The sequence below is a fragment of the Falco punctatus genome (genome assembly GCF_963210335.1).
Source record: "Falco punctatus genome assembly, chromosome: Z".
In the NCBI taxonomy this organism is placed as follows: domain Eukaryota; kingdom Metazoa; phylum Chordata; class Aves; order Falconiformes; family Falconidae; genus Falco; species Falco punctatus.
Genome location: NC_137586.1, coordinates 50,877,241 through 50,899,211, shown reverse-complemented (window position 1 = coordinate 50,899,211; position 21,971 = coordinate 50,877,241). Strand labels below are relative to the sequence as shown.

At 36.6% G+C, this 21,971-nt stretch overlaps 1 protein-coding gene across 1 annotated transcript in view; it reads left to right on the top strand.

Moving 5' to 3' along the window:
• The window catches only part of SLC12A2 (solute carrier family 12 member 2), a 61,023-nt gene that overhangs the window by 36,736 nt on the left and 2,316 nt on the right, over positions 1-21,971 (top strand). The window contains exons 12-26 of the mRNA XM_080372391.1: positions 473-596; positions 1,986-2,087; positions 3,298-3,453; positions 4,119-4,218; positions 7,332-7,443; positions 9,631-9,771; positions 9,955-10,061; positions 11,966-12,045; positions 13,404-13,544; positions 14,214-14,261; positions 15,810-15,932; positions 16,099-16,210; positions 17,266-17,352; positions 19,555-19,690; positions 21,148-21,215. Of these exons, the coding sequence (XP_080228517.1) occupies positions 473-596; positions 1,986-2,087; positions 3,298-3,453; positions 4,119-4,218; positions 7,332-7,443; positions 9,631-9,771; positions 9,955-10,061; positions 11,966-12,045; positions 13,404-13,544; positions 14,214-14,261; positions 15,810-15,932; positions 16,099-16,210; positions 17,266-17,352; positions 19,555-19,690; positions 21,148-21,215 (1,637 nt within the window). The remainder of the gene's footprint in view (positions 1-472; positions 597-1,985; positions 2,088-3,297; positions 3,454-4,118; positions 4,219-7,331; positions 7,444-9,630; positions 9,772-9,954; positions 10,062-11,965; positions 12,046-13,403; positions 13,545-14,213; positions 14,262-15,809; positions 15,933-16,098; positions 16,211-17,265; positions 17,353-19,554; positions 19,691-21,147; positions 21,216-21,971) is intronic.

Below are 21,971 nucleotides of genomic sequence, written 5' to 3'. Positions count from 1 at the left end.
TCTTTCAACCATTTAATCTCATTTTTTCTCTTACAAGTTCTCTTAATTGGGTAAGGCCTCAGTGTCCTCTAATGACCTTCTTTCCCAAAAGTTCAGTGGGCTGTCAAACATAGAATGGATTTTGTTGCAGAATAGAAGCACAAGTATTGATGCAGAGAACTAGTGGATGCATAGGGCAAACTTTCCACTTCCTGAGAAAACATTGCCTCTAAAGAAGGACCCTTTGTAACTGTAAGACACATGTAGTCAATTACTTACAGAAGAGCAAAGCTTGTTCTTACAGGTAGAAATTACTAAAGGATAGAATATTGGAAATGCAAAATGTCAACTTGCAAAGACAATTGAAGATAGCATTAGTACATGGTGGCTATAAACATCCTTTCAGGAAGATAATACGCAGTGGAGGACTGCATTAGAAAGGATACATTTTGAACAAAATGCATGCTGACTCTTGAATTCTATTTTTTCTTAGGCTTTGTGCAAGGACAACATTTATCCAGGATTTCAGATGTTTGCTAAAGGCTATGGGAAGAACAATGAACCACTGAGAGGATATCTTCTAACATTTTTAATCGCTCTTGGATTCATACTAATTGGTTGGTTTGAAATTATAATAAATCTCAATATTCTTTTGTTCTTTACAAAGCATTCAATTCTATATCATGCCTTGATAACAGTGTCCTAGAGGTGTAATGCACAGCTTAATTCCAAGCCAGCATTCTAAACCTGTTTATTTTGAGGGTTACTTTCTCCTATCTTCTAGATGTAACTGTCTAGAACTATGATAAATTTCAATTGAACTGTAGCAATACTGCACTTTTCTTAATAACCATAGGTACCTGTCTTTGAATACCACTAATCCATAAAAATACATCTTTTGCTTGAGGCTGACAGATGTTATATCTTGTAAATATGAAAGTTTATTTCAGATTTCTAATAATTACAGCTTCAGTAAGTGGCAAACTTGCATGAACAATACTTTTTGAAGTGTGTTTTTCTGTTAGGTTACAAACAGTAGAGGTGAGTGCTGATGCTGCGATTGCTAAAGGTAAAGATAGTCTAGGTAGAATTACGTGTGTTTTGTGTAGGTGGCAAACTAATTGTGCTGTGTCCATGCATGGGTCCTGTGCCACTGCCTTTAAACTTCTTTTCCCAGTTTGCTCTTTCATCCTTCCCCCAAGTCTGCGTAAGGCACAGGTATACCCATGATGCTGCAGTAGGGACATGCTGACTAGCAAACTTTATTACAACAAGTAGAAATGCAGAGTCTGCATTTTGATACCTGGGTTTTGGTGCCGAGAGTACACATAAACAATTTGTACCATACTGCCTCAAGGAAAGGAGACCATCAGGTTCTTCCATTTGTTTCACTAAAAAGGATGTACTTGTCACTGTTATGATGGTATTGGTCTTTAATAATGCACTATACTAGCACTACTGCTGTGACTTTTCGTTTAAAATATGGGCAGATGAACATCTTTGTGACATTGCTCACACTAACTTTGTCTGCTGTTGCCATTCACTGTAGCTGGTTGTCTCTTAAACTTTTAGTATCTTGTTCTTTGCTGTTTGAGAATTGAGCTGGAGACATACTGCAGACATATTAATGCTCAGACTACTGTTTCTGGTGTTCAGAACCCAGTGTATTGGTGCAGTATTTGATCAAGCCATGGTGGAGAAAGAAGTTTTCTCAATGAAATATTTTGAGAAAGTATGTAGTGCTTGGAAAGTGACAGTCCTGGAACACTTGGTAGTATGGAGAAATGTTTATATTTTTAAAACTAGAAGTTACATTTCCTGACAACTAAAATATAACTTGGTAATTAAGGGACCATTAAGATGATAGTGCTGTCCGTTGAACAGGAAGAACAAACTTTTTGTAGAGTACATCAGAAAATAGTTGTAGCAGATTTTTTTTTTACTATGGAATCCACAACATTGGATGATAACTTTCATAACAGCCTACTTTGTTTTTTGTTTTACAGCTGAACTGAACGTTATTGCTCCAATTATTTCTAACTTCTTCTTGGCCTCATATGCCTTGATTAATTTCTCTGTATTCCATGCCTCTCTTGCAAAATCTCCAGGTAGGAACTACATTTTGGGGGTGAGTTTAACCTGCAATTTCTTTATGCATAAATACAATTTAAAAGGTATTAATATAAATTATTTTTTAGTTTAATTTAGTTACTAAATACCTGTTTGACTATCATGGTGCATCCGAATTAAAAGTGTAATATGGTGTGTACTTGGGCCTTCTGAAATTTTCAGGACTGAGTGACCCAGCAAAGCTTGGGAGCTACTAACTTTGTCATCTTTGCTGAGGGAACACAAGATAATTCAGCATTTATTCAGGAACTCTTTAAGAAAGCTTTCTTGCTAATTCAGTATCTAGCATTCAGGAACCACCCTTTTGTCATGTTTGGATTTCTCTGATAATTTTTTATCTTCTAGTTCAGAAGAAACTGGAATTACAGGTGGTATTGCAACGTTTTTATAGCCTTTGATGTGGGAGGCTAGTTAGATTATAAGAACAAGCCAAAACCAAGTACTTGCAGAACAGATATATATCATATCCAGTCCACTATGCATTTGTACTGAAGTAATACCCTTAAAAGCTTATTAAGTTGCTGAACTGGTAGGTACCATTTTGTTAGAGCATGTGCATAACTGTTTACACAACAGTCCTATGTTTAATACTCTTGTGAATCTTCTGTGTGCTAGTGGGAGTGTGTGTGGGTATTTACCTGACTTTTGACAAATTTGTGGCAAACAAGGATGTGAAACAGTGACATTTTGACATATTCAGGTTCTACTGTTTTTCCTTTTAATGTGGTGAAAATTTCTGTCCATGTGAAAATGTCTAGTTGTGTATTTTTACTAGTTAATAGTGCGTGAGAGAGTCACAAGCTGATGATTTGTTATGCTACTTTTGAAAGCAAAAATCAATTGTCAGGCAAGCTATTGCCAAAGATTCATGTAGCCTGATTCAATAGACATACTGGCACAAGCATGCTCAAACTTCCCCTCTGAGATAACTTTTAGAGGGCAAAATTAGGAACATTTACATATCTGTGTAAGAAAGGTACAAATTCATTTGAATATTGTTGGAAAATTGAAAGCATAAATGTGCCAAAGACACTATTTTGTACGTTACCGAAACTGTCACACATTCACGTGAAAGGTGATGCAGAACACTAGGGAAGGAAAAAAAGGGGTAGCACCTTCCTTTGCTTGAAGTAATGGTTAAATTACTTTACCCCCTCTTTTCTATTCTCCAAATTATATTTTGATTAGGTTGGCGGCCTGCTTTCAAATACTACAATATGTGGATTTCTCTTGTTGGAGCTGTTCTGTGCTGCATTGTGATGTTTGTCATTAATTGGTGGGCAGCACTTCTAACATATGTCATCGTCCTTGGACTCTACATTTATGTCACTTACAAGAAACCAGGTATGTTTAGGGGCTTCTTTTGGTTGTGGTGGGGGGAAGAGGGATATAGAAGAAGGAAAAAAGTGATAGCCTTTAGGAAAAAAAAAAGATGACTTATTTCTGTTTGGCTGACCAGTTCAAACTTCTGTTTCAGGCTTTTTAATTGTAGTGAAATGTAATTATGCCTGTACAGTCACCGATGTTGTTCCCTCTCCTCCCAAATTATTAAGATACATGCCTTGCATTTAGACATAAGCATTTGAATGAAAATTGCAGGAAAAGTTGTATACAGAAAGACTTTAGGCAATGTTTTGAGACTTCTTTTTCCTTTGCTGTAGTAAGAAAACAACTAAACGTGGCATTTTTTTCCTGAAGTGTTATATTTTTTTACTCTGAAGTTGTCACAATCTTTGAAAAGTTGGGGAAAAACCCCTCAATTCTTTCTTCCTGTAATTGTAAAGTATCAAACTTGTAATTTGTTTGCTAAAACTTACATAGAAATGTTACCTTTAAACAGAATTGCCTATTTAGCTGTAGGGTTTGGTGGCTAGTACTGCGTAGAGTGTACCAAGATGTAGCTTAAATGTCTTTGTTTTCAGTTGGTCTTTGACATTCTGTTTTCCATCATGTAATTTTATGATGAACAGCTTTAAATAAAGTAACTGGAATTTCAAATCTTCCAACAGATGTGAACTGGGGATCCTCAACGCAAGCTTTGACTTACTTGAATGCGCTACAGCATTCTATTCGGCTCTCGGGAGTGGAAGATCACGTGAAAAACTTTAGGTAACAGTTAATATTAAAGACATAGGAGATTACTTACATGTATTCAGTAGGGTACTGTCACAATGATTGTTATCACTGTTTCCATTAAATGCCTGTTCATCTGCTGTGGGTTATAAGAACTTTGAATTTCATCACAGTGGACATCCTCTGGACTTAATGTACGTTAAGTATTTTATTTCTGATTAAGAGTGCACTTTAGAAGCAAGTCTATGGGTGATGCCTGCTTATCATTAGATGTGTCATCGTTTGCATTGTGAACTGTGAATTGCATTACTTTTTGAAATTGAATTGGAACATTAGCTCCAAACTGCTAATGAGCATTCAGTCCACATTCTTGGGATAAAACTGATCTAACCTAAAATCCTCAAGATTTTAGGTGGATGTTGTTCTCAACACCAGCTATTTAACATTAGACATATTCTGTCATAGCACTTCTGTAACAGCAGACAGGCTACATAGTTGTGTGGAAAACAATCGAAGAAGAGAACTGATATGTTGTCTGCTCAGAAGGCTCCTACTCAAGGAAGCAGTTTTTGATCTTGCAGATAGAAAACTTCTCTAGAATAAGCTGTTACAGAAGAAGGATGTTTCAATAAATTTTAACAAAAATTACTGACTTAAAAGTAATTCCTCCAAATAAATAATCAGAGATTGAATATTACCCTACCATATGGTCTTGTGCAATCCCACAGATCCAGCTGCAAAGTGAGATCGAACTTTGATGTTACATCAGATTGCTCAGGGCTATATCCAGTCAAGTTTTGTGTATTTCCAGGGGTGGAGGTTCAGTTGACCTGTCTCTTGAAATAGGGCAGTTACCTCCTACATTCTGTCTATGCCCAGCAAAGGATTTATAGTGTTGACACTTGGTCTAGCAAATCTCCATCATCCCTTGCAGCTGCAGCTGTCAGAAGTATATTATTCTCTTATGCTCAGCATATTAGCAAGAGAATCTAGCTATTAAAATCTTCTGTTGAACATTGAGAAACTTTGCATACTTAGGGCAGGAATTAATGAGTGAGTTTGGGGAGAGATTCTTGATACAGGTGCCATTCACTGAGGTTAAGTCCAGGATGCAGAACATGGCAACAAAACAGTTTTTCACTTTAAAGATCTATGGTATTTCCTGTCAATTGGGAAAATGCTCCCAATTCTGACACAGCCTCTCCTGCAAGTGACTAAATTTTCTTGATATACAGGATAAGTACTTACAATGTCTGTTGAATACATACAGATAGTTGAAATTAGATGTGTCAACTGATCATGATAGGTACCGGCACAATCTCAAAGAATGACTGCAAAACTAAATTAAAACTATATTAATATGAATATTAATGGACTTTCCACTTCCAAACTGAAAGGAGGTGGCTGTTTTAGGTATAAACCACAAAACCTGAAGTTTAATTATGAAATAGCTCTTCTTTCGGAAGCCCAAAGTCCTAATGTGATATTAAAATCCCTGATTTATTTACAAACATTGTATTACCTGTTACATCAAGCTGCATTGTTAACATGAAGAAACAGTCTTACGTTCAGAAACTTTTTTGTTGCTCAGTTATCAAGAGCGGCAATGTTCAGACTTGCTGGCATTAAATAATGTGCAATACCTATCTGTGATTAGCATTGCAACCTTTACTTTTGTCAGCTGTATTTTGGGTTGCAAACTTTGATGTAGAAAAAAGCTTTATAGGAAAATTCTTACCAAATACAACTTTCTGCTTGTGCTAATACGGTAAATAAATGCTCTGCTGATACATAGGTATTTAGGATTCCATTAGAGTACTTCAGCTGTTACGTTTGGGAAGCTACAATATAGCTTTCTGAGTTTCAAGCTTTTAAAATAGTTTTCCTAAGGAAATACAGATCTTAATGTAAGGCAGTTTTTAAGCACAGTGGCTTTAGGAGAGCTATTTTGCTCCTGACACTGGTTTCTAAGCTAGGGCAAAAAAATTGAGTTCTAGAGATACATTCTAAACTAGAGGAGTTCAGTAATTATTTCTGAGTTTGCAGATGACACCAAGCTGGGTGGGAATGCTAATCTTGAGGGTAGGAAGGCTCTGCAGAGGGTTTTGCACAGGCTGGATCTATGGGCCGAGGCCAGCTGTCCGAGGTTCAAGGCTTAGTGCTGGGTCCTGCACTTGGGCCACAGCAACCCCATGCACCGCTACAGTAATCCTGTAGAGTGGCTGGAAAGCTGCCCCGCAGAAAGGGACCTGGGGGTATTGGTTGATGGCCAGCTGAACATGAGCCAGCAGCGTGCCCAGGTGGCCAAGAAGGCCAACAGCATCCTGGCTTGTACCAGAAACGGTGTGGCCAGCAGGGCTAGGGAAGTGATGGTCCCCCTGTGCTTGGCACTGGTGAGGCTGCTCCTTAAATCCCGTGTTCAGTTTTGGGTCCTTTACATCAAGAGGAATGTAGAATGCTGGAGCGTGTCCAGAGAAGGGCAATGGAGCTGGTGAAGGGTCTAGAGAACAAGTCTTATGAGAAGTGGCTGTGGGAACTCAATGTGATTCTAATATGGAAGGTGAACTGCAGCTGCTGTGGAGATAGACAGGTGATTTCAGGTGATTCATATGAAATGAAAAATTATCTCCTGAAATGGATTCTGAAGTCTGGATACTTCATCTTTTAAAATTGATTAGGAAGTTGTCTAGAATAACTTACTTGCCGTTGTTTGGCTTCACCTTCTGATTTTACAGTAATGTAAAAATAAAAAGGCATGCAATACCAGTTTTTCTGTTGGGCACAGAAGAATCTAATCTAGAAGGTGCAAAGGGTTGTGACTTACAAATGGGCGAAGAAAATAATTCCTCTGACCTAGTCTTGTCTAAAATATGTTTCTGATCTTTTTAAATGTGTAAACCTTCAGATTTTAAAAGGTTACTAAGTTTGGAACAAATTAGTCGTAGGTCTCATGACAATTGTGGAAAAACTGATCTTTTCTTAATTTAACACAGTCCTGTAAAAGTAGAGGAGAGTACTGTCTCTCCAGTGATGATTATGTTCTTATGGCCAGTATTTGGAAGAAACTTGTGTTTATGAAAAAAACCCCACAACTCCAGATGAAATTAATTCCAACCTTTTTTTTTCTCCTCATCTATTCGCAATTCTAGACCTCAGTGCTTAATTATGACAGGTGCTCCAAGTGCACGTCCAGCTTTGCTTCACCTTGTCCATGCTTTCACCAAGAATGTGGGCTTGATGATATGTGGCCATGTACATATGGTAAGTGTGTTCTGTCTTTAATGTTACCTTGGGTTTTTTGTTTGGTTTTGTGTTTTGGTGGTTTTTAACCTATTTATTTTGTTTGCGTTTCTTGTTTGTGTATGGGTATCTTGGTGGGTTTGGTGGGGTTTTTGTGTTGTTTTTTTTAAAATGAAAGAAATCATTAGACATTGAGGAGTGCAAAAAACCAGAGATTTACTGGTAGGATCCATTCATGTATGGGTCATAACTATTCCAGTTGGGTATACTACAGTAGAAATGTTGCAAAATTAGTACCTTTGATCCTTTGATCATTGATGCTTAAAAGCTGAGGAAGCTTTATAGGAGTAAAGTGAACACTGGATTATAGCCTGAGCCTCTTCCTGTCCTTGGGTCATGCAGTCTCATGGACTCTTATGCTTTGGACAGAGCACTTGGTCAAAATAATGTGCAGTATACAGCTAGATTTCCTGCCATGCCAGTGTTACTGTTCCAGGGAGATTGATTCCTCTGCAGATTTCTTACAAAGCCTGGGCTGAAGTAAACCACCTTGAGCAGTAAATTTGCTGTCAATGTTGGCAATAGTTAAAAATTGCTCTTAAACTTTCATGTAGTCTTTTATTCCTTCAGTTATCAGAGTAATTTCATCAGCAGGCGAAACAGTAATGTGAGCAGGTATTTTCTTTCCTATTCCCTTTCTGCTCAGCCCTTAGTATTTCACTGACTTTCCCTGTTTTTTGTCAGGATATGAGGTGTGCATTTTTGGGGGTGTTGAGCATGTGTGTGAGGGCTGTTCTTTCTGCAAGGACATAATTTAGCAGTTCTTCCTTTTTGTTTTTAATTAAAGTAGTATCTTCTACAGCAGACCTGTAGAGGTTTTGGGGTGGGGGGAAGGAAGCAAGCTTCAAGTAACTGTTCTTCAAAATCAAACTTGTCATGAGTTGTGTTAATTGTGATATAAGTTGGCTGCCATACCATATTCTGTACTAAAACTTCAGTTAGTTATGGAGAGGCTATTGCATCTTGGGTAAACGTTGGTGAATATGTTTCAGCATATTGGGATCATATAGCTTAGCTTCCAGAATTTTTCAATGACATCACTAAGAACATATAAGCAAGTTTAACTTGTAAGTACAAATTTATTACTCTTATAAATATATTTAAATTTGCCACATGTACTACTATATGACTTGCTTCTCATCTAATGAACACGTAGAGCAGATCAAGTTAATGCAATCCACAGAACATGCAGTTTATTAAGCAAATTGGCCAGTTTTAGCTTCAGAAACTGTAATTGTTTATACAAACTTAAAACTTCAGTGAGTGCAAAGGACAAACTGTGTAATAGTAAGTGAGGGAAGATATGGCAGATGGAATTACCAGCTTTCAAAAGCAGGACTGTACTGAAAAGAATAAGGTAGTGTCATCCTTCCTGTAGAAAAGCAATTCTGATTAGAGATATTCAGGGAACATACCCTACCTCTGTTTAAAATTGCTTTCCTACAAGAAGGATGCCACTACCTTGTTCTTCACTAACTCTGACCATTTTGTCAGTCTGTATCCTTTTGCAAAAACAGGACTACCGTGTCCTTGAATATACTTTGTTCTGAGGTATATATATACCTCTGCATTTTGATATCTAGGGGGAACACAACAATTTGTCCTGATGGAAATAATAAAAAGAAAGTATATGAAGAGGAGATGACTTTGACTGCAACATAAAACTGCAGAAGTAACATTGCTGTGATAAAGGCTTTCTGATGAGAATTACATACAGAGGCACACTTGTACAGCTTGAAACAAATATACACATAAAGCTTAATATGAAGTCATCCTGTATCTGTGTATGTTTCATTACACAGCCCTTTCCTTTTAAAACTGCTTTATTCTTTGGATAACTTGTGCCACCTGCTGGGGAAGTGATGGGATGTGCTTTGCAGGAACAAAGTTGCTAAAGCTTGAGCAGCCCTCTTCCTAAAAATCAGAATCTGGTCCACTCCTTGTTGCTGATAATGCCTTGTATTTTGTTTTAGGTTTTGTTTTTTGGGGTTTTTTTGATAGCATGGAAGCATGTTTGGAGATTTGTCTTGAATTGGATTCTAGCAGTGAAATATTAAAAAAGGGGGGTGTGTGTGTGGAGATTGGCTTTATTACTCTTACTACTGATAATTCTTGTTCCCTCTTCCCTTTATTTCCTTATTTTGAAAGGGCCCCCGGAGACAAGCCATGAAGGAACTGTCAACTGATTTGGCTAAATACCAGCGATGGCTCATTAAAAACAAGATGAAGGCTTTCTATGCGCCAGTACATGCCGAGGACTTGAGGGATGGAGGACAATACTTAATGCAGGTACACCTTTCTTTATTACTTTTCTAATGAAAGTAGTGAATGTGAACATCAAAATTGGAAGTTTTAATTCTTAATTCTTAAAACTTTGACTAAAACCACTTGTTTTCTGCTATAAGAAAACAATAGAACCTTTAGTTGTTTCAATAACACGTTTTTTAAAACTATTATTTTTCTTTTCCTTAGGCTGCTGGTCTGGGCAGAATGAAACCTAACACCCTTGTTGTTGGATTTAAGAAAAACTGGAGACAAAGTGACATGAGAGATGTTGAAACTTATATCAATTTATTCCAGTAAGTAGAAAACAGAGGTGAACCTCTTCTGTTTCATTTCAGTACATTTGGTACTAAGTCAAGGTGATCTTAGTTGTGTGAGGCCTCTTCCAGGTAGACTCAGATTTTCCATGCTGCTGATCCAGCAGTCTTCAATATCTTGTTTTTTTTCTGGTATGGAAATGAATAAGCAAGTCTTCATAGTTTAAACAGATTAGACTTCTATACAATGACAACTTCTGCAACTAGAAAGAGTTGTGGCAGTGGTCTGAGTTTGAGTTACTGTCTGCAGAGATGGAGCCTAGTGTTTTATGCGCCAGTCTGCTGAATTCTGTAAAGCACATGTTTTATTGAAAGCAGGGTTTTTCAATACTACTTCTGTTCAGATTAAGTGTAGCTAGCAGTGAATGAATCCACTCTTAAACCATTTCTTGCTCTCTTATACAAAAAATACTTCAAGACACACAGCACTGACACCCTAAGTAATTATGGTGGCCAAAAAGAGATGGGAAAGGAAATCCCGGTATAACTTGACAGTACTGAAAGGCAGACCAATTCTAGCTGAAAAATTTGCTAGAATAACTTGTGCTACTTAACAAGAAAACCAAAACTTGCTCCTTGCGTGTAAACAGAAGATTTTTTGTTTTCCATAAGTGTTGCTTGTCCCACTTTATTTGTGCTTCTCATTTACTGTGCATTTAAAAGAGAGAGAATGGGGGATTACAGGCAGAGACTAGAAGAGGAAAAAAATCATACCCTCCCACTCTCTCAGTTCATGAAGAGAAAAGACAGAACACCAAATGCAATAAAAAATGAAGAAACGTGTTGGGTTAGTTCTTAGTTTTTTCTTTTTCTCAGATTGTGTTTTGGAATGCCTTGTGCTGGAAGACCTGTCAAGGCCATTAAGTTACATCCTGAAAGAGAAGTGTCAGGAGGTAATAGCTGCAGGTCAAGTGTATTTCTGAAAAATCTTTAGGAAATTGAAAGTTTCTGAAGCACACAATAGAAATCTAATCTGTACAACTTTAACAAACTAATAAATTTAAAAAGTTTGCTGATGGATAAAACATTTTCTTAAATCAACCTCAATTATCTTTATGACAGAATATGTTGATACAGTGAATATTTCTAATCATCTTTCTGTGTCTAAAGAGAGAAATCTTGAGAAATTCCTGTCTATGGAAATTACATGGGAGGGAGTTCTCTAAATATATGGTTGCTTGTAGTGAGATATTTATACTTAAAGGACTGATTATTAATGGCTAATGCAAACTGTATGGTATAATTAAATTCACGTTTTTCTGTCTTATATCTTGGGGATTTTCCTGTCTTTCATTTTACTCCACTTTTATGTAGCAATTCAGGTTTTTTGCTTGTTTCTACAATAATGTTGTTTTCCCCCTTTAATTTTTAAAGGAGCAAGTTCCTTCCTGATCAAATAGAGTGGGAATATGCAAGTTATACTTAACTTACAGCTAATTTGATTCTGATTCACAACTTCATAGACGTTGTTAACTACCCGAATGTTTTGGAACGATGTCAAGCTCAAATCAAGTAGTCTACTCAAAAAAACCAACCCTTTATTGATGGGGGAGATAAATTTAGATTTCTGAGTGTATCTTGTCATCTTCTATACAGGACTGGACAAACGTGTTTATGTTGCTTTTATTTTATTGCTGTGTACATAGCGGGGGGAGAGGGAGGAGAAGGAAAATGTGTCTTTTCTATGTGTTTCTTTTCAGGGTATGGTGTTAATTTCAGTTTCAATTCCAAATTATCAACGGCATCAGTGAATTGAACACAAATGTATAATTTGTGAATTTAAATAGCAGTGTTTAATCTCTGGAATTCCTCAAAGAGGGTGTGTAAAGAGGTCCTTGGGGAAGGAAAAGTTATAACATTTCATTTTTGTTTCTTTCGTTTAGTGATGCCTTTGACATTCAGTATGGTGTAGTTGTTATCCGCTTAAAGGAGGGTCTCGACATTTCTCACCTTCAGGGCCAAGGTAAGACTTTGTTCATGTGGTTATTAGCTGTTCTAATTCCCTTCTAATACTGCTTTTTGAAAATACTAACTGAAGATAAGTTATTTTTAAAAAAACAAACCAAAACACCACTCTTCCAGAACAAAAATCACTGAAATTGTCAAGTCTGAAACATAAAATAAGAATAACCCACGTTCAGCAGCAGAGCTTGGTTTTCTGGGTGCTTAAATTTTCTGTGTTGGTGCACTGTATATAGTTGCTTCCAAGGATTTACTATTTTTACTGAAACTAATAAATTAGAGGCTGCCAAATTGGTATGAAGTATTTGGCCAGTCTAGAAATTATGAAAATCACAACAGAAGTTGTATGCTCCAAGAATGCTGTGCATCTGGCGTGGGTAGCCAACCTCTATACACGCTAGTTTAACTACTATTGTTGAGATCTCTAAAGTTTGGAAAGGTTTTCTGTTTTCAATGTAGAGGACTCTGGTATGCTTTGTAGGTAGTGGTCTTAAGCCTAATGGTATAATTTTAATTAAACTTCAAGCAGAATAATGAAGAAAGCCTGTGAGCTTTAGTGGCAACTGTCTACTGAATTGGTAACATCTGATTTGTTTGTAGCTTGCTCCATACAACATTGCTACAGTGAGGAAGAACGGTTGTGACATAAGCTCTGTAGGAGGGGGCATCCTCCTGAAAGATGGGAGGATTGTTCCTTCACTGGAAACATATGAATGTCATAAGATTTAGAGAGGCAGAGAGCCTGTGACTGTGTAGAGCAAAGGGTTTATGAGAAACAGCAAGGAATGAACCTGCAGTGTGAAAACAACATAGTTGAGAAGGCTGGGAGATAAAACAACAAGATGTCAGAAGAGTCTTAGCATCTACTAGGGTCTGTGAGTTTGCTTTAACCCTGACAGCTACCAAGTAGCTCCACTGAAGCCACCTGGAAAGAAAATTTGGCTGAGACACATACTTGGTCTGGGCCTTGTCTAAGGCTCATCTTCCTCTTGGAGTTGGAGTAGAAATGAAAAATGTTTTATCAAGTAAATTTTTTTTCCCCTGGTCGTATTTCCTTAGTATTGGCTACCTCTGTGTTATGTTTAGCTTGTGGCAATTCAATCAAATCCAAAATCTGGCAAGAAAGTAGCAGGAAATTACAGCTCTGCTCAGAGTTGGAGCCTCTCTGTACTCTCAAGGAGTGCCTATAAGATTTTTTTGTTGTTTTTGCCTTTTTTTTTTACCCCCCTCTCTCTTTGCCATAGCATAACAGTTGCAGTAGTGTTTAACCAACTGTGAACAGTCTCAGTATAGTCACATACCTCTAGCAGTATCATTTGGAACAATTGGTTTACAATGTGTTTTTTTGCTTTCTTAAAGAAGAGTTACTGTCATCCCAGGAAAAATCTCCATGTACCAAGGATGTCATAGTAAAAGTGGATTATAGCAAGAAGGCTGAGATAGACACTTCTATAGCTTTTACTCCATCATCTAGTGAGAGACCTCCCACTCTACATAAAGGTAACTTGCTAGTTAGAGATAAAATTTGAGGTTTTTACTCCTTCAATCTTCTCATGCCCTCCTCAGTTCCCCTTTCCCCTCACCAAGGGAAACTTGTTGAGGGGAAATTACTTAAGGGATTCTTTTGTCTGTGAACAGAAGTCTGTCATGCTTTTCCAGCCATTGATGTCTAATCACTTAAGTACTTTGGTTAAAAGCTTACCAGTATTAAAAATAGATCTTTAACATCTGGTCCCCTAAATAAAATGTGTTAGACAATGAATTGTGAATGAGTTTCACATGCATTAAAAATTGCTTGAGAATTGTGCCACCCATCTATATAATTAAGTGTGATTCGAAGGCTGCTAAATTTATGAAGGGCTTTTTACCTCAGACTAGTATATTAATGCACAGATGCAAATCATTCAGGACAATAACAAACTTTCCTCTTCTTTTTAGAGTAAAAGCTTGAAGTGACTTAATAGTTAAGTAAGCAATGTGATTTTTTTTATAAAGTAAAAATAAATCTCAGGATCTTATAGACTGCATTTGTGTGTTTTTCTTTGTATCAAAATCCATTTCATTCTACATCTTTATTTTCTATTTTTTTACTATACACTAGTAGTGTGTTTTCATTAACATCATAGAAAAAATTAATCTTTTTATTTTGTATCTTTAAAATTTTTCCAGAGGAGGACGAGGATGGAAAGGCTTCAGCACAACCACTGTTGAAAAAAGGCAGGCATTTTCCACCTTTTTGTGTTAAATCATTCTTTTGCATTGTTAATTTCAGTTTTCCTTTTGTACTTCTTTCCACACATCAAAGAGGGAGAGAGAGGGAGGAATATATCAACCATGCAGTGTTAACTAGTTTTTTCATACTTGCTTTAGAATGTGCTTCATCTTTACGGATCAGGCTATGGAAAATGCAACTTTGGAAATTCCCAGAACAAGTTGCTACTTGTTGTGCATGTGTTTAAGATACAAATGTTAGATATATTTTTTCTCATATTTTTTTTAACTTTTGTTCTTAAGTAATGTTAGAAACACATTCAGGAGTTTGCTTATTTCTCTGTTTCTCAGGAATTGTGACTGGGTCCTTACTTGATTTAGGAATAAAGGAAATACTATCTAATGGTATAGTAGAAGTGCTCTATCAGTCTATTCAGTAGCTCTTCTAAAGAAGTCTTTGTTGCCTGTTACTTGGAATTGTTCAATAGTTTGCAAAGTAAGGCATAATACAGCCATTCATTAAGATTTAACATCTGAAATAATGCAAAGTAGTCATTCAGGTAAACAGCGTTTTGAGAGAGGAATTGAGCAGGTTTTACTTCCTGTTTTATTTCAGATGACTTTTGAGTTAGGCAAATATTTTTGCCTTAACTAAGATTTATCTAACTCTTCTGACACTGTCTTCATAATTTCAACAGCTAGAAACTGTTGTTTTTAATAATGGAAAGTGAGATTGCATCTTGAAGCACAAGATGACAGTTTGGAAGAAGTCCCAGTATGCAGTAAAGTAGTACATTAATGTAAATCAGGCACAGATGTTCTCTATATTTAAAAATTCCTAATAAAATAAGAACTGAGATGAATATCAAACTCCTGGCTTGTGTTCAAACTGAGGTTTTAAGTAAGGGAAAGGGCTGAGGTTTTTCTATAGTTGTAAAAAATATATTTACCTGTATTAATCTAATTGAAAATGCCATTGTTGTCTTGCTCTCAGTAATTTTGTTATGCAGAATAGCCCTATACTGTGCTTCAGAGCCTTGCACAGAAAAAACAGTACTTGTTGCAAAAGACAGAATTTCAATATGCAGAACCAGCTTTTATTTTCACTACATGCTTAAAGAAAAATTGATTTAAGGAAGGAAGTAAATGCCATCTCCTAAGCTCTTTTCTTGTCAATTACTATATACATGTTTCCAGGAAAGTTCTGTTATTTGCAAGAGGTAGCAACAGTGCATGGTCTGATGCTCTAAAGCTAGTTAAATTGTCCGGGCAAATGAGTGTATAAAGATTGTACAGAACCTTTATTTATCAAATGTCTGCTAAATGATGTTGAGATTTAAATCTAATTGCTGAAGTTATGAGTTTGCGGAATCCCTAAATATAGCTCAATTTATATCTGTTCAATCAAAATTTGTAATTGGGTTCAGGGGGGAGAAATTATTTAAATGTAGAGAAAAAAATAGTATTTAGAAATACTAGGAAGTTGACTTGATGAATTTCAAGATGACTAAGCAAAACCCTTCAAAAACGATATTTCATCATACTTTTTTTCAGATTCAAAGAGAGCATCTTCTCCTTTAAACTTGGCTGACCAAAGACTTCTTGATGCTAGTACTCAGTTTCAGAAGAAACAAGGCAAAAGCAATATTGATGTTTGGTGGCTCTTCGATGATGGAGGTAATGTGCTTTATACTTTAAAAACAAATGTTGAAAAAAATTATTGATGTGATTTTTAATTGTTATCTTCTGGTCAGTTCACATATAGGCTACAAATCTGTACTGTTAAACTTTTAACATGATGCTGTGTTTTCTGAATCATTCCCAAATTCTGGTCAAAACGCAGGTTTGACACTGTTGATTCCTTATCTTCTTACAACCAAAAAGAAGTGGAAAGAATGTAAGATCAGAGTGTTCATTGGTGGAAAAATAAACAGGATTGATCATGACAGAAGAGCGTAAGTTTACCTTTAAATATTCCATTTCAAATGCTGATAGAGCGTGTTACACAGATTGCTTTCTCTTTCTAGTAGTCTTCTTTCAATTTTTCTTTGGTTGGGATGTAATCATACTCTATTCTCTTTCTTCAAAAAGTTCCATTTCATAGAATCACAGAATGGTCAGGGTTGGAAGGGACCTCTGGACATCATCTAGTCTGACCCCCTGCTAAAGCAGGTTTGTCTGGAGCAGGTTGCACAGTCACATCCAGGCTGGTTTTGAGTATCTCAAGAGCAGGAGACTCCACAGCCTCTCTGGGGCAGCCTGTTCCAGTGCTCTGCCACCCTCAAAGTACAGAAGTATTTCTGTTGCCCTTTGTCCTGTCACTGGGCACCACTGAAAAGAGCCTGGCCCCATCTCCTGACACCTGCCCTGAAGATATTTGTATGCATTGATAAGATCCCCTCTGTCTTCCCTTCTCCAGGCTACACAGGCCCAGCTCTCTCAGCCTTTCCTCACAAGGGAGATGCTCCAGTCCCCTCATAATCTTCACAGCCCTCCTCTGGACCCTCTGCAGTAGCTCCCTGTCTCTCTTGACCTGGGGAGCCCAGCACTGGGCACAGCACTCCTGATGGGACCTCACCAGGGCAAAGCTGAGGGGAAGGATCGCCTCCCTCTGCCTGCTGTCCATATTCTTCCTAATGCACCTCAGGATCCCATTGGCCTTCTTGCCCACAAGGGCAAACTTAGTTTGTTTTGGATGAGATACCTCAAGTTAAACTAATTCTTCTGTACTGTTGTTTGATACTTAACATTTTCTTTTTCGAATATTTCCTGAGGTTGTCTTTAAGGGAGAGAGCTCTTCTCTTAGTTTTATGGTCTTAATTCCCCCAGCCCACAAGTATGTTGTTGATTTATAACTATATACCTGGTTCCTTTGATTATTGACACACACAACACCCATTATATTTCAGATGCTTTTCTCTTAAACTAGTGTTTTTATTACCATCTGTTTATGCTGTGGAATAATTAAAAATCTGATCATGCATAAAGCCTTGGGTTTTTCCTGATGCAGGATGGCTACTTTGCTCAGCAAATTTCGGATAGACTTCTTGGACATTATGGTTCTTGGGGATATTAATACTAAGCCAAAGAAAGAAAAGTAAGTCTCAAAAATACCCAGCTTGTTTTTGAGTTGAGTTCTTGATGCTTTTCATCAATTTAGAATACCTCATTCTTTCCTGCGTAACAGTTTTGATAAGAGTAGTTCTTATGACATCCAGTGTTTCATAAAAATGCATGAAATAAACTAAGGAATAACTCCTACATCCAAGAACATAGAATTTTGTATTTTTTGAATCTCTGGTCCTTAGAATGTAATAATAAATTTAGAAAAATGCAATTAAAAAACCCTATTTGATGGAGCAATCTTCTTTAAAAAGAGAAATGCTCACAAAAATATGTTACTTGGAATCTTAGTTTAATGTAACAAAGCTTGCTCTTCAAATAGCCTGATCTTTTTTTTTTGTAATTGCTTGGACTTTTAATTTACACTGGAATGATCATGCACGTGATGTCTTCTGATTTTCAAGTTTAAAGTATATTAATTGTAGATGGCTTTCAGTACAAATTTATAACAGAATGCGTAAGTTCTAAAAATATCATCCTCCTTCCCCTTCAGGTGTTCTTGAGAACGTTAAGGTTGTAAAAATATCTTTTACATAGATATGCATGTATCTGAATAATTTGACATGTTAAGCAAATTAGGAAATAATGGTTTACAACTTCTTGCACATTCTTTTATACCCTGCTTTTTTAATCACCTTTTCTTAGATGTAAAGAATATACCAAGCAACTAAAACAGTAGGGTGCTTCTGGTGCTCTGATACTTCTGGATGTCTTTGCTCCTGGGAGCCTGCTACTGTAAAATGTGTAAACTCAGAGGTAGCACACCTTTATGCATAAAAAGTTGAGATTGTAGAATTAGGTGGAGTTATTTTTATTTCATAAAGTGATCCAGAAGTTAGTTTTTCTGAGAGCATTTTTCTGATCTCTATGGATACAGTCTCCATAAAATATCCAAAAGCTTCCTAAGATACAATTGGCATTAAAAATACCTGTAAACTAAGTTGAGGAAGTTCATTTTATTTTTCACGGCTGCTGTGCTGTATAACAGAATATTGTTAAAACGTCTTTTTTTTTTTTAAAAGCCAAAAGATAGCAGATGGCATTTGATTTTTCGCTTGTGATGAAGGTGAAGTCATTGTGTCAAATTACTTTAGTGAAGACTGCCATGGGGAGAAAAAAAGATGGTTTTTTAGTAGGTTTCCTGGAGGAAGAGGAACCACCTCAGTTAGAAAATGGGCATGGGTGAATGTTTATATGGAAGCCACACATTACATATACTGATATGGCTATATATCCTAAGGGGTATTCCTTAATGTTTGTTAAATTTAACACACTGTAATTTGCAACCACAGAAGATTGGCAATACTTTTTGTCATCTTTGTAAAAAAACCACTTGCATAGCATAAAAATGCAGTTATTTCATGGGATGCAAGGCATACATTTCAGTATATTCTGCTAAAAACCTAGTTTATTTTTCTCACATCTCACATGCTGGAGCTATTCAAAGACAAGTTACTTTCATAACTTGTGGCAACCTTTGTTTGCTGTTCAGATATGCTTATGTGGGTAGAGAAAGTAGGGTAATGTTAAGTTGTTCTTTCTGGTAGAAATGAATGCCTCTGGTCTTCAGAAGGTTTTCTTTCAAAATTCTTGCTAGAGTTCAAGTAAATTCAAAGTAACACTTCATCTTCTAAGGAGTGCAACAGGAAGACTAAACAAGATGGCTATGTATTTGCATTTGAATGTGGCTTTCAGATTGTACTGGAAAGATTAAAAAGAAGCAAAATAAAAATATCAAAGCCAAAATCCTAATGGCACTAGTATGAGATTTGATAGATATTTTTTTGTGACACAAACTTGTTTTTCAAATTTAATTCTGAAGAAGCTATTGGTAGTAGCTGTACATTTTTCAAGGTAGTACTCTTCAACTTTCAAAATTCAAGTAAAAGGCTAGTAACAGTTTTTTGGTCTTTTTTTTTTTTTTTTTTTAAAACTTGCTAAAACTATATTTAGTTGCATGGTGAATGGTGAGGGCTCCTGTAGATGTTCCTAGTTGTTTGCTGAATTACAGTGTTTGCATATATAAATAGCTGATGTGGTGTTCTAACTGCAATTGGTAGTGAAAAAATTTCAGTTCACTTATTTTTAAACAGCAATAAAATTTACTTTCTGATACCATATAGATACATATAGACTCATACCTTTTTTAATATGGCTGTTCATTTAATCATTCCAGTATTGCAGCTTTTGAAGAAATGATAGAGCCCTTCCGACTTCATGAAGATGATAAAGAACAAGAAATTGCAGATAAAATGAAGGAGGATGAACCATGGAGGATAACAGATAATGAACTTGAGCTTTACAAAACAAAGGTTCTGTATTCTTTAGTCTAAATGTTAAAACTTTTTTCTCCTACTTCATCTGTGGATGTGATATCACAGAGTTCATTCTTACTATTCTTTGTCATCTGTAGCTGATTTTATGCATAGCTGATGGAAAGCAACATTTAAAACCATTTAGATGGTTTACCAAAAAAAGCAATAAATGTTTCTGCATTGGTGGGGGCTAAGCTGCTTTCCTACAGTATTTCAGCAGTTACTTTACAATAATACAGTCTATACTAATTTAATTTTTTTTGATCAAACTAATATTTTTTTGCTTTGTTATAAACCCCCCCCACCCCCCCCAAAAAAAAAACCCCAACAAACAACAATAAAGCACACCACATGTGATTGTGGTGTTAAGGAGCAGTTAAAGGTTTCACACTTTTTCCAAGCAGTAGAGACTTCAGAGATACTCCTCAAGTGCTTCTGTGGAGGAGGCTCAGGTATCTAAAGAAAGACTGGTTAAAGTTTGTCACGTGAAATTCTTCAAGATGGTCCTGAGTATATTCCACCCATATCTTCTTTTTCCTGCCTGGGTTTTTAGAACTCCTGTGAGGACTTGCAGTAGAAAAGAAATGGGAATGATAGGTCACTCTGCATTGGGGGGTGGTGGTGGGGGCAGGGAAGGCAGGAGTCAGTCTACCAGGTAGGTACAAACTGACTGGCAGTTGCTGCAGAAATCTCGTAACTGCCTATTACCAAGGGGTGGGAGGGCAAGATTTTATGAAGTACAGTTACTTTATAGTTAGTTAATGAACTGCTTGATGCCTTGCTGTGTTCATGTCTACAAACACCACCAAAACTCATTTCAGTGAGGTAACTGAAATGATTTATTCTTTTGTCTACTGATAACTGGTTTCTACAGACAGTAGCCCACAGGCTAACTAGATTTCAGCTCATCTGAGAACAGCACAACTCTAAGAAATGGTTAACTCAAAATGTTTGCTAGAAATCTAGTTGATGTAAGGGAACTGAAAATTAATGAGGAAGCTACTTCAGATGTTAAGATGGCATAGGATAGTAAAAAAAGAGGCCCATTATTGAGATAAGCTTACCAAATGAAGATGTGGCTTCAGTTCTGTAAGACTTGTTCACTATAAGCTTATAGAATATATAGTTAAAAGAACCCTGAGGAGAGCATAAGGGGCTCTTGTTTCCAGGAGCCATGGAGGATGGTATAATTATTAGAGGAGCTAGCTTAAATTTGGCTTCCATAGTACTTGGTTTATTTGCACATTTTAGACTTACTGCTTCCTCCTCTCCCAGTCTCGCATGTATAGGTATTTCAGAAAAGTGAACAAGTTGCTAAACCAAGGTGGAAGTACATGGTTTCTGTAAATGACTCATACCAATTGATCATAACTGTTTTTCATTTTTCATGAATAAATGAACATTTTGTAGTTTTATGTAAAAGATCTTCCTAAGAAGTTTCATTTTCATTACAGACCTATCGCCAGATTAGGCTAAATGAGTTGCTGAAAGAACATTCAAGTACCGCTAACATAATTGTCATGTAAGTAAATTACTATACTGTTAGCCTTACTGATATGGAACTGTTTAATTTGAAATATAGATATATGTAAATACACGTTAGGAAAAAGCCTGTGCCTTGGCATTAAAGAATAGAAATACTCAAGGAGGTTTCAGTGCTGTGAGTATTTATTAGAAGTATGGAGCTACTATACTGATGAACAAAAATGGCCTGTGTATTTTTTTGTTTCTCATCTACTGCTTTAGGCGATTACCTCCACATTTGTAGTGCAGCTCAGGATTCTCACATTCTTTCCACTCCTGTGTGCCAACTATTCCCCTCTCTTTCAGGTCCTTCCTTTCAGTTCTTTTTCCAGGAAATCTCTCTAGATAAAGTTAAGTCATCATCCTGCTGATGGATTTCCATGGAATTACTTCTGGTATAAACAGGCAGAATACACATTGCAGGTTTCTTTGCTGTGTTTTCCTTAAAGGCCTGCTTCAGAGCTCCATGGAGAAGTACTACAAGTGAAGTTTGAGTAGGGTAAATAGTAGTTTTTTCAAAAGAAAAGAGTATGGCATGTTTTGGAAGGACTCTGAGAAGGAATATTAGACTGCACCAATCTGGCATTGTCAGAAAAAGCTGTGGTTTAAAATCTTGAAGAGGCTCTCAAGAAACTGTCTTCAAATGAGGAGAATTCTACTTGAAACTACCTGAATGCAAAATGGTGGTAAGAGGCCAGAAATGAGGGGTAAACAGATAAAAAGGCCTGTGGTGCTTAAGGTACAAACTCTCGTT